Raw genomic sequence first — 13223 nt, 5'->3', positions numbered from 1 at the left:
CATCCCTGTGATCTGCTGCACCATGGACACAGGGGCAAGAACACATGGAGGACTGCAAACACCAGCCTGGCACAGGAGTTGACATGAGGGCACTGTGGCTCCCAAGGATTTTTGCTCGTCTGCCTCGCTGTGACTAAATGCAGGCATGACTCACACATAAGCTTGAAAATATGAGAAGGACTTTTGCTTTAACCTTGTGTTTCCCTGTTGGAGGGATGTTTAGAAACTGCATTTTGGATTCAACCTCACCCTAGAACAAAGGGAGAAATCTCAGCAGAGATGAGGAGCCCAATCCACTTACCCAGGCAAGGGCAGCCAATTCTCTTTCTCTTGAAACACCCAGGAATTTGGTATAGAGCTGGGACACAGCACACTTGACCTGCTGAAGACCTGAAAGGGCACCAGCTGAGGTTCTGGAGGATCCTCCCCTGGCACAAGGCATTTGGATGATCCCAGCCCTGAGGATGGATTTAGGCTCATCATCATAGATGCCTACCATGGGAGTGTTAAATATGGGCACCTACATGTGATTGAGGCAGCTGAGCACCTGTGGACTCCCTGCAGTGCCTGGAGAGCTGTTCCCCTGCCCAAATACAGGTTGCACATACTGGTGACCTGAATTACTTGTCAGACTCAGTTGTATTGACTAGACCTCACTGCCTGCAAAAGGAGCTTAGCTTGTCCACGTGCAGCCATCTGCAGTGAGGGACCCCACCAAGGTGTGTGACCTGGGGAGCCCTGTGCCACCCTGGGAATTGCCACTCTGGAATCTTGGTTTCCAGCTCGCTACTCACTGCAGCAACCTGCTCCAGTCCTCCCACCTGTAACACTGAGCTTCCTCAAGCCATCTGAGTTCTTTGCCAGGGGTTTCAGAGAGCTGAAGTCCTTAGACAAAAGGCCACAACCCAGTGTTTCCTATATGAAATATCAAGCAGCATCATAAAGATAAACTGCTCCAAGAGTGAACTTCACTTTCTGCTTAGTGAAGGTAGCTGGGCTTCCCCTGCCCACCTTGGAGCAGCGCTGGATGGAGGGGTCCCAGTGCATCAGCATCTCCCACCACACTGCAAGAGGCTGATGCTCCCCAGATCTCTCCATAGGGCGGAGACACGGTCCATCCCACCGGAGTCCCTGGAAGCCCTTCCCTCTCCGCCTTTCCCCATGGAACGCCGGTGACAGCGTAGTGCGAGGCATTGCAGACTGTTTACAGGCTTCTCCAGTTCCCAGGCACTTCAGGACAGCGCCCTGCCACTGTTTCCAAACGGACAGCCAGGACTTTTATAAGTGAACTTTCCTCTCCGTGTCTATTTATTATATGTAAACATTTGCCAGAAAAACACCACCCGGGCATGCTCAGAAGCAGCCAGGTCATTGCAAAAGGCAGCGGCGGCGTCACATGCGATAAGAGCGCGGGGCGCTGCGCGCTATTCTTAGCGCAGGAATGTACACAATGCCCGCGCCCGCCGCTCCTGCGCACCCGGCAGCGGCACAAACACGGCCAGAAACCACCCTCTATGAATCACCTACCTACCGAAAGAAACCTCCCGTGGGTTCATAGGTTTTTGCCCAGGCTCTAGCTGTGGAAAAACTCAGCAGAGAATAAACGACAGAGAGTAAGTGCATGCAGTGGAGGACAGCAGAAGGTAAACGTTTCTACCCTTCGGTTCCACTGCAGGTTGAGCAGTTAAGCCATGACCGTAGATATTCATCATATTGTTCTGGCTGGCACTTAATTTAGTCATTGTGTGTCTGATTAACATAAAAAACCACAGCTAAGCAGAGTTAATAAATAACTTTTAATGCAGATTTCCAGCCTCTAGGGTTCTGTTCGTCCTGCTGCAGAGTTCAGCTCTGCCAGATTTGCATTCTTTGGGAGTGACTAACTCTAGAGGAAAGAGGCACAAGCTACTAAACTGCTAATACTTTAAAATCATGAATAAATGTCTAAGTGCGTTTATTCAACATGATGGAAATGGACAAACCAATTGCTTCAGCCCTCCAGCTTTAATCCAAAATCAGTGAGATAACTTCAGTGCTTTTGCTTCTTGCCAACGACACAAGCAGTGCTGACCTCAGACTTGCAACCTATCTGATAACTTTATGAAGGTTTTAAAGGGTCTTAGCGACCTTTTGGCTTCTTCATTATTTTCCCACTGTGCTTAAACCATGTTCCATTTTTATGTGTAATAGTGAACGGATATTTACAGCAACATCAAAGTCCTGATTTGTTCCCTTGGAGCTGGATTTTTCAATAAAAGCTGCTAAGAATTTGGGGTTTTTTTCTGCCAAGTCCAGAATTCATCTCTCTCATATTTTGCTATGGAAGAGGGATCCACTGAAGAGTTTCTCTTCAAAGACCAGGACTTCTCCTCTGAACTGCTGAGGCAGCTGAATGCTCTGCGGCAGAGCAGAATGCTGACCGATGTTACCCTCTGCTCCGGGGGCTTTGAAATCCCCTGTCACCGAAATGTGCTGGCTTCCAGCAGCCCATACTTCAAGGCAATGTTCTGTAACAACTTCAGGGAGAGTCACCAGCCTAAAGTCATTCTAAGGGGCATCGACGCCGATATTTTGGATCAGATTATCCTTTATGTTTACACTGGGGAGATTCTCATATCCACTGAGAATGTCTTGTGCCTCTTGGAGGCTGCATCCATGCTGCAGTACACTAAGCTGTTTGAGGCCTGCTCTACCTACCTCCAGGACAAGCTGACCCCTGACAACTGTCTGAGCATGACCAGACTGGCAAAAATCTTGAACTGCCAAAGCCTGAATAAGAAAGCCAAGGCTATGGCTTTGAAATGTTTTCCTGTGGTGGCCTCTTCTGAGGACCTGAAGGACCTCTGTCCCACAGAGCTCATTGATTACCTTGGGGATGATGAACTCTGTGGGGAGGAGGAGCAGGTCTTTGAGGCACTGATGGTCTGGATCCGGCACGACCTCCAGGCACGACAAGGCTACATCCAAGAGTTGTTCAAGAAGGTCCGACTTCAGTACGTCCATCCAACCTTCCTCTTCCATTTCATTGCTAATGACTCACTCATTCAGGCCTCACCCACTTGCAGGAGCATCCTGGAGTCAGCCCGGAGACAGATGTTTTCCTTGTACAGCACCAACACACCTGACATCAAACCCATGGTGCATGTTCCGCGCAGGTACTCCAACCAAGAGTTCCTCATCATCATCGGTGGCAGGAAGGACAGCCAGCAGACAACGAGGGATGTCCTGCTGTATGATGAGAAGACAAACCAATGGCTGAGCCTGGCCAAACTTCCCATGCGCCTCTACAAAGCCTCTGCAGTGAGTTTACACAGCAATGTTTTTGTGCTCGGAGGGATGCCTGTTAGCAATAAGAAAAGTCTGGTCAGTGGTAATATTTACATTTATTCCCTCAAACTCAATCAGTGGAGGTTGATTGAGCACATGCTAGTTCCTCGTTACTCCCACAGAAGCCTGGCATATAAAAATTATATTTTATCATTTGGTGGAATTGGTGAAAACCAGGAAATCCTGAATTCTGTGGAAAGATATGATAGTGTCTACAACATCTGTGAGAGCATGGCAAACATGCCTGTTGCTGTCCTTCACCCTGCTGTTGCTGCCAAAGATCAGAGGGTTTACCTCTTTGGGGGAGAAGATATAATGCAAAACCCTGTTCGGCTTATCCAGGTAATGGTCAGTCCTGCTTGTCGTAGGCAATTTCTTCTAAGCTATTCAGCAGTCCATCACCTTCATGAGGAAATCAAACCACTCAAAAAACGTCCCTGTGTGTTGCAGCAAGAGGCAGGATGAGTTGATGGCCTCAAGGAGAATTGCAGCTCTTCCATTTTCCCCTTCTGAATGTTTTTCAGGCAGCAGCCCCAGAGGCGCTGCTTTGGGTGTCAGTCAGCCGTGCCACCGGTGGGCCCCAGAGCCAGGGCTGCCACAGGTGATGCCATGGCAGGCAGCAGCAGCTCCCCCTGCCTGGCTCCATGCCAATCTCACCAAAATCAGTGCTTGCACTTGGCGCTGAGCGGGGTCTCAGCCTGCACCTGCTCGCTCACAGCAAACGCAAACACTCGCAATCGTTAGAGCGATTAGATGCTCACTCATCAAAGGGCCAGAACTTAAACTGACAGTCATTTGGGATAAACAGCTGTGTTAAAAATGGGGCTCCTGCCACATGTTGCTGGCTCTCTGCCTGCTTTCAGCCGTTACACTCTATCAGGAGGAAAAAATACATTACATTTTTACTTATCAGATTTGAAGCTTTAGCAACATTGAAATGTTTCTTTCCCATGAGTGTTTTTGACTGTTCAAGGTACTTTAAGAAGGATCATTAAGCTAAGATGGCAACTAGGGCATGAGCAATGCTTTATAACGGTACTTCATTATCAGGGGGAAGGAAATGTATTTATCAGTTAGTGGGGAGATGCCCTGGTGATATTTGCTATATTAAGAATCAGATAACACGACATAAAAGTTTGTGTCACCCAGATGCAGATTATTGAATGATCATCATCTGGCAACAGCTCTTTTTCTCACATAAATCGATGACTTAGATACCACTCTAAGTCCCTTTGCCAGTCTGAGTGCATACCAGTCACTAGCATATACATAGCAGCTGGGCAAACACAGTGGCTGCCAGCAGAGCTAGCTGAAGCTGAGGTTTGTTTGCCCAGGCAATTGCTAAGGCTAATAAGGAATACACAGGATAACTGGAAAATGAAATGAATCAGCTTGCCCTTTGGGAGAACTAGTTACAGTGATTTAACAGCCATGCAAGAAGCTTTCATATGGCAGATACACTGCTTCAGTGCTAGCATCTCCTCAGCAGATAATCTTGGGGATCCAAAATGCTTTCCAAGGGGACATATTAGGAAAAAAAAGTGGCTACATTCTCAGATTTCCAGCAGTTTGAGCCAGAGGATTGTATTTATTAGGGCAAAATAAAACCCAGAAGTTTCTCTGTAATTACGGATGTTAGTTAAAATGAAAGATAAACAGCTGTGTGAATATCTTTATTTTTTTGCCAGGTTTACCATGTCTCCAGGAATACATGGTTTCGTATGGAGACCAGAGTAGTGAAGAATGTCTGTGCACCAGCTGTTGTGATTGGAGATCAGATTATCATCGTAGGTGGTAAGGGCTCTGTTTCACCTTTCCTCTCCCTTCGCCTGCCCAGATCCTGTGGGTTTTCTCAGCCTTTCTGTTTGAGGTGCTCCCTCAAAAAGCACCTGGGTCTTGGGAAGGAAAGGAGGAGTGTGCCCACCCTCCATATACTTCTCTTCTGGAACCTCATAGCAATTGAAGTGGAGATAAATTCTCCATGAGGCACTTTCTTACCCCAAGTGGCAGTACCTGGGTGGAGAAAACTGAAGAAAAGCCAGTGGAAGTTACTGCTCTTGGGAGGAAGCCAGGAGCATGGGGGTCCTGACCATCCCCTCCTGACTTGCAGCCTGGTCCTCCCTGTCTGCTCCACTTGGAAGAATGGAAAGCAGGGTTACCACAAGGCCGTGGAGGGCTTGCCAGGATGGGTGGGCTGTAGGTCTATGAGGTGCTGAGTGGTCTTTTAGCTGCCTCCTGGTGTTAACTGTGAAATATCCCAAAAGGAGTGTGAAACACTTGGACAGAGCAAACTTCTCTGTGTCTTTTTCAACCTGAGGACCAGCCTCTGCCTGTGGCAGTTGGGTGTATCATGTCGATTGATGGGCTCTCTACAGTCTTTAATGCCTCTTCCCTGACCGCAGAGTGCCAGGACAAAGCATGTGTTGAATTTTTTAAGGAAAAATGAGACAAATGGTGTCTTTAGCAAAGCAGAGGATTGAACCCAAACTGCACAGGACTTCAAGGTGATGTCACCCCACAGGGAGAGGCCACTGCTATCCTTTGCAGTGAGAAGAGGGGAGGGCTGAGTCCAAAGGTCCAAGACTATCATGCTCCTATCAGGAAGATTGCCTTTACCTCAGACCACACTCATGTTTTTCTACATAGGCAAGGTCCTGCTGGGTACCAGGCTTCCACACCTCCACTGCTCCAGGGCAGTGGCCCTCTCACCAGCGCTGGCCTCTCAGCTGATACGAGGTTATATCAAACCTCAGAGAAAGAGCTGTCTACTGGCTCACTGGCATGGTGGCAGCACAGATGTGGTGCTGAGGGCTTCAGGAGCGCAGTGAGCACTGGTGGCACCATGCTGTTGCATACCCAGCTCCAGTCAGCAGGCAGCTACAACTCCAACCCAACAAGGTCCATCCCATGTGCCACTGGTTCCTGTATTTCCAAGTGAAGCTCTAAGAGTCTGTTTGGTAAAAAGAAATATTTTCAGATGTTTGAAGGCATGTGCAGGTAACTGCAAGCCCCAACTCTGTTTGATAGATTGGTTGCCTGATGGGTGAACTTTATGGTGCTCATCAAGCCTTGGCTGCCAAGGTGCTGCGAGACAGGATGAGGATAGACAGGAAAGGAAGATAGACAGTCAGGCATTCCTGTGACACATCATCACTTCTTAGTTTAGCTATCTTAATTCTGCCAAATTATGTACTACTATAATATGTTTTATTGAAGACCAGCATGAAATATATCATTATTATTCCTTCTTCTGGCCATAAGTGTTTAATTCCCATCTGTCTCTTCCACCTCTGGCTTTGCCTTCAGGGTACACCCGGAGAATAATTGCTTATGATACAAAAGGCAACAAGTTTGTTAAATGTGCAGACATGAAGGACAGACGAATGCATCATGGGGCCACTGTCATCAAGAACAAGCTGTATGTCACAGGAGGACGATGTCTCACCTCAGACAATGCCATCAAGGACCTGGATTCCTTGGACTGCTATGATCCAGAGACTGACACATGGACACCACAGGGAAAACTGCCGCACAAACTCTTTGACCATGGGTGCCTGACACTCCAGTGTGTCCCCTGTTATAACCTTCTCTAAACAACTCTTGGTACTTCCTTGATATTTTGTGCTTTTCTTCCCAGAAAGAGCCCACCTCACTCTGCAGAGAGCACATGGGGAATCTTCCTGGGGTCACAAAAGTCCTGACCCTGAAGGCACCAGCTGTGTTAGTCCTTCCAGACCCTGTGCCAGAAAGGCCATGAGCTTTGCTCACACTGTGTTCACCTGGCTGATACTGCATGTGGTGCTGCTGAGTCCAGTCTGGAGGCCTTACCCAGCATCTCAAGAGGAAACAGGAGAAAGATACTGGCTAAGAACCCAGTGTTGGATTTGTGTTTGTACAGGCTTTAGAAGTGAAGGGGGATGCTGCTATCTCCAGGGAAAGTAAGATCTTTGCTGTCAGGAAAACTCAGCTGCCTGCCCCAGCCCTGTGCTGCTCATTGCTGACCAAGCTTTCCATTTCCAGTGGTGGCAGTGTCTAGAATAGGAAGCTCCAAGCTCCAGTCTTGTAGCCAGCCCAGGAGCAGATGCCTGAGTTCACTGTGGTAGTCAGCTCATAAGAAATAAAATTTTAATGTTCCTATCAGCTAATTAGAAATTGGCAAAAGACTGATGCTTGATCTGAACTCTCATATTGCAACAAGAAGCAGATTTGACTTTTCTGAGCTAACACTCTTCCACAGTGAGGGAAGAATTTTGTTCCATCTGCCTGCCCTCTGAAGAATCAGGAGAAGACGGGATGGAAATTAAAATTGTCTGCACCTTCTTTTTCAAGGGATCCTGTTTTGCAGGGAACTTTCTTCTCCTTTGGCATGAGGAATAGCAGTGGAGTTAGTTAGGATGACTTTGGCTGATGGAGTTCCTGAAATGTAGAATAGCAGAGAGGACACATAGAGGAAAGGGGATGTAAAAGAGAAGAGGTATTTGGGAGGAACAATTCCTTTTTCCCTTTTTCCTCTCTCCAAACCACTGGAAAAAAGCCCATGAGACCAAGCCAGTGACAGGAAGCCAGCTTTCCAAGAAGAGCAAGTCTAAATCTGCCGCTTGGCAAAACAGCTCTGCTCCACCAATATTTTCGTGGGGTTCTGCCGCTAAGTGCATACTTTGAAAGGGAGGGGATTAATCATCAGACACTGAACAGGCTGTGAACTGCTGTTAGGTCACTGGGCTTGGTAAGATTGCTGAGATAGCAAGGAACTTTACAAATGACCACTATCCAGAGAAAGGCTGGCAGAAACAGCACCCCTTTTTCTTCATATTTGAAAAAAAATGGAACTTTTCAGAGGCTACAGGATGGCATGAGGGAAACCATGCTCAACCTTCCTCTTCACAAAAGGCTACACAGCTATGTGGTCACCACCACGTTGCAGAAAACCAGCTCCAGACAATAAGCTCCCCTCCCATAAATTGCACAGAAGAGTGACAGAAATAGTTAACAGAGTAGAGGGCTGGAAGAAAGTATTTAGTATCAACTGCTGGTTTAACAATGGAAAATAAAAGGGCTTTTATTGTTTGCATGAGCTCTGTGTTCAGGAGTCCCCATTGTTCCCTCCCTTTGTTGGTTTTTGCACCAGTGGTTATTGCCAGGGTTTCCTTCTAAGGGCCTGAGTAAACCTGTGAAAAATGAGTGGGAACTCAAACTCCTCTCCCAGCTCAGAAGCCTTTGGCTAGATTTCTCTTCTGTCTTTCAGTCTATATCATCATCTCCTCCCTGTGCAGAGCAGAACGAAATCATGGCATTTGCCAAACTGAGCTGGAGCAGTGATTCATCCTGTTTCCTCACAGACCAGCTCCAGCTCTCTGGAGAAAGAAGCCTTGTCATGGCCAATTATGGAAAGTCGGCCCCAGGGAAATGTTTATTCCTAACCCTGCAGTGCTGCCTTCCCAAACTCCATCCTGTTGTGACCCCACTCATCTCCAAACTCCAGGAGACGCCAGTTGCTGCCATGCATTTTAGCTGACACATATTCCTGCCAGGCTCATGACTGTACCCAGAACTGAGGGAAAAAACGTTGACTTGGGGCCATAATCCCATGTTTGCAAACCATTGCCTCAGTCATAGGTTTACGCTTAGAAGCAAATGGATTTTTTTGTAATTCCAGTATCATATAACTAGTGATTTTCTCTGTGTTCATGTGAGACCAAGCAGTACCTTGCATAGCGGGGCAGGAAATGGGGAGTGCCAAAAAGAGGCAGGGTTGTGGCAGGATTGAGCACAGCATCTTTCCCCCACCTCTTGGGGAGCCCTCACTTGACCCCCAGGTCCTTGGAGATGCCAAGGGCTATGGCCAGCTCTGCTCTGGCTGCAACCTGGTGCTCCTTTTCTTCACAAACCTCTCACCTCATGCCCATAATTCAAGGAATTTGGGATTGCTGAGCATTAAATTCAAAACCTGGTTTCTTAATAGGCTTTTGTCTTGTGGTGAGTTTTGATGCAGACTCTGACAAAACTTTTGGGGCCCTTTGAAGAAGTGGGGTTGAAATCAGAACACAGTGTTGAGCCTTTCCAAGACAGACAAGGGATAGTAAAGTTCCTCAGTCACAGGTGGAGAGCAGCACACACAGCTCCAGGATGGGATACTCAGCTCTGGAGAGAAGGGATGTTGCCTTTCTAATCAGATGCTGAGCACCACCTGGACCAGTACCTAATACCATCCTCACTGCTCTACAGTTGTAAAAGCACTCCTAGCAAGGGCTGGCCAAGGTGCCTCATTCTCCATTGTCAGGAGTGGACTTTTTGGAGCAGGATCTGCAAGGCTGTCACCACCTGATGCACTTTTACATGCTTTTTCAGAGGTCTGATCATCTAAATATTCAGGCATTTGAGTACTCACCTAGATAGGAATCCCCCATGGGAGAGCAGCAAGGTTCTTCACAATGCAATGATGGCCCCATGAAAAGGTGGGAACTTGTTGCTCTTCATTTAATAACCATGGAAGTCATGGAAAAGAGGCTTTTTAAAAAGATTTCTTCTTGCAACTTCTAGAAAGGTTGAGCACCTGCCACATTTTTTCAAATAAGGGTGTGCTCTAAAAGTTCATAATCTCCAAGGCCTTGTCCTCAGGTGCCCTGACACAGTCACTAGATCACGGAAACCATAGCACCACATGGCTGAAACCAGTCTGTTCCATGGGATAGTGAGTTACCCAGTTCCTCATGGTACTTGTCCAAAACACTGAAAATCTGCCATGAGATGCTCTGATCCCTCCCCAAGTAACATACTTGAGGTGTTTTGGCCTCAGAGCTTTTAATACTATCTTCTTTGTGCTGTACCTTCTGCCACAGAGATGAAGAGCGATTGATTACCCCTTTTTGATGCTGTATATTTTTTACATCTTTAGAGTTTATTAGAATGTTTCAAAGTCTGTAGACTAAACAAACCCAGCCCTTTCAATCTTTCCTCATAAGTCATGTTTTCTAGACCTCTGATCATTTTTGTTGCACTCCTCTGGACAATTTTCAGTTTGTCTGTTGGTGGTTTTTATATTTATTTAAGTGCAGGGCTGTGGCTCAGCCTTGCAGTGCTGAGAAGGGCAATAAACCCTTTCTGCATCTTACCTACAGCATTCCTGGTCTCAGAGCCCAGGAGGATTTTGCTTTTCACAGCAGCAGCACAATACTGACTGGGGTTCAGCTGTTAAGGAATGTTTTCAAGTTTGGGCAAGATCACGTGGAAAGACTGGAGGACATCCAGAATCTCCCAGGGTTATTCCCTAACTCCATCTTTGCTTTGGCTCATCAGGATCCCAAGTCAGAACCTGTCAAAAACAATGTCTCTCCATGGCTTCAACAAGGGGCTTTGGACATGACCCTGGTTATTGTGTTCACAGCTGGGTTCTTCACTAATTCTATTAATTTTAACAGCAAATATTTAATGGTTGAGTCATTTTTATTTTATTTTTTTTAGTACTAGGGGAAAAGTTTCAGGCAAAAAAAGAAAAGGAAGGGAGGAGATTGCATTTTCTTTTCAACTTCCTTCCCCTTGCCTTGCTGCAAACCCAGAGCTGAGTCCTGCTGCACAGGGAGCCTGTGGCAGCAACTTTGCTTTGATCTCAGCAAAGTGTCGTAGGTTAAGCCTGTGTTTTTTCACTGTAACCATTTATCAAACAATGCAGTCCTTTCCAAGGGCAGCCTTCTTCTTCTGCAGTAATATGTTTATAATTATAATGCATTTCCTGCTTCTTTCTGATTAAACACACCTGACAAAGTAGGAAAGATGTCAATGCATAAATAAATGGGCACACCAAGTTCATTTCTTTGTCAGTCCTCTTTTTCCAAATGCCAAGGAGTTCATTGCGAGGTGAATCCTCTAGCTGAGAAGGAAACAATTGGGTAGAGCATATATGAATAGCATACAGGGTAATTTATCCCTGGCATTGTTCCTTAGCCTGACCTGAGAGCCATTAATAATTGACAGCAGCAAAAACAATCCCTTTTTAAAAACATAAACATCCATACTTTTTTCCAGCAGCTTGAATGCTCCCCTGGTAGAAGTCATATTCTCCATGGCACAATGAGCATGAATTCCTCAGTGCAAGGTTGCACCTGCAAAGGAGCTGAGATCTGCTAATTAGTGGACTGCTAATGATGTTTGCAGTGGCTAAATTTGATGAGTTTGCTCACAGTCCAAATGAAGCAGAGTTCTTATAGACATACTGATGTCTCAGGCTGCTGGTGCCACCAATGTCCATAGGGCCCCTCAGGGTTTGTGTTGGAGCCCTGAGAGATTGATCTGGCCTTTTCTGTTTATTGATGTTTCCAAAATAGTAGCAGGGTAACGAGGAGCCCAACTGCTCTGTCACTCTGCAAGTCACCCACTGGCTTCAGCTGCTGCCTGTCACTTCTCTCCCCAGAGCTCTCTGTTTGCCTGCACTTCTTTCATGTTGCAAGAACCCTTTCCCAGAAAAGCAAGCAGCAGCACATCTCGAGCAGCCCTGGGCCAACAGGCACATGTCTCATGGCTGCTTTAAACACAAGGCATCTCCACGGCTGTTGGAGACTTTTGCCTTGAGAGTCGGGGTGAGCCACGAGGTAACGCCCGGCTGGAGGTGGGAAAAGGCAGAATAATCTGGTCCATTTCTTCATCTGGTCAGGAAGATGCCTGTAACCATCCTCCTATATCTAACCTTCCCATGTCCAGTTCTCTGAAGTTTGTTTCTTGGCCAGGCTCTGCCTTCTGATGAATGAGCCATGTCCCACCACCCCTCCCTAAAGCAGGCATGTTGGGACAAGGACAAAGGCATGTCTGTCTCCTCAGATCCCCCAGTGCCACATCTGTAATGACATGCCCTGAGTTTTGCCCTGGTCTTGGTACATTGCTGAGTTTTCTCTCTGCTCTTGGATGCCTTCCTAGGCTCTTCAGTTGCCCTGAACTAACATTTGGATGTGGCAATGATGCCCAGAGCACCAGGAAGTGACACCAAGGACTCTCAAGTCCAAATTTTCAAACTGATGGGATGCTTCTGGTCTGGAAAATCAGCCCAAATCGATCTGAGCCTTAGAGCTGAACCCTGGCACCTCTCTGTAAGACCTGGGAGGCTCTAGGGGGATGTGTTCAGCCCCAAGGTGCAGAGAACAAACTTAATGGAGAATGCTGCAATATGAAACTTGGCTAAAAGCTTCAGTGCTGGGAAAGAGCAGTGTTTTATCCAGATCAGCAGCAAGCCCTGGAATTAATAGGCTTGATTAAACTATTTTGATGTACATGGTATGTGGAGATAAGGGCCCAATTCCCTAGGGTTTCCAGTGAAAATCAGATGTTAACATAACAGTACGTGACATTCCCTGACAGGAGTAAGGAACACTGCTGGAAGACAAGAGACAAGTACAGACCAAGGGGCAAAAGAGGCACTTCTACAGAAAGCAAAGCTACCATGATCTTGCTGGATCTGTTTCAATGCTGAAATGACGTGGACCCTGGCACCAGGCAGATTGAAAGCAAGGGAACTATGCCTGCTTTGCGTTGTTATGACACATATATTTCCCTGAAAATGACATTAAAATGTACCAGAGACTCAAACATTGTTCTGTTTATCTATTCCCTGGGTAGGATCTTAGAGACAGCCTGAGCACTGCAGAATATAGCCTCTGTGAAGTAAACTTGGCCTCTGGCATGAGGACCATCAGCAAATGTGAAATGGGAAGCCGGCACGTCAGGGCATACATGGCTGCGTCCCACAGCCTGTCAGGGCTGTGTCCCTTGGAGACACACAGAGGGGTGAGCCATGGGAGGACACTCCCTGCCATGCACTGAGGTTTGCCAGAGAGGGAGCAGATGGCACAGAATGATTCCTCCCCATTGCACTGACCCTGGGCTCATCCTGTGCAGAAACACGGCTCCTC

At 47.0% G+C, this 13223-nt stretch overlaps 1 protein-coding gene across 1 annotated transcript; it reads left to right on the top strand.

Annotated features, from left to right (window-relative positions):
• Window positions 1–2319: 2319 nt before the first annotated feature.
• Window positions 2320–6920, top strand: KLHL38 (kelch like family member 38). Its single transcript, XM_030943629.1, has 3 exons — window positions 2320–3669; window positions 5016–5121; window positions 6634–6920. Exons 1-3 carry the CDS (start codon window positions 2320–2322, stop codon window positions 6918–6920), a joined length of 1743 nt encoding a protein of 580 aa, XP_030799489.1.
• Window positions 6921–13223: the final 6303 nt, after the last annotated feature.

Source organism: Camarhynchus parvulus, chromosome 2, assembly GCF_901933205.1.
Source record: "Camarhynchus parvulus chromosome 2, STF_HiC, whole genome shotgun sequence".
In the NCBI taxonomy this organism is placed as follows: domain Eukaryota; kingdom Metazoa; phylum Chordata; class Aves; order Passeriformes; family Thraupidae; genus Camarhynchus; species Camarhynchus parvulus.
This window is presented reverse-complemented; position numbering and strand designations above follow the sequence as displayed.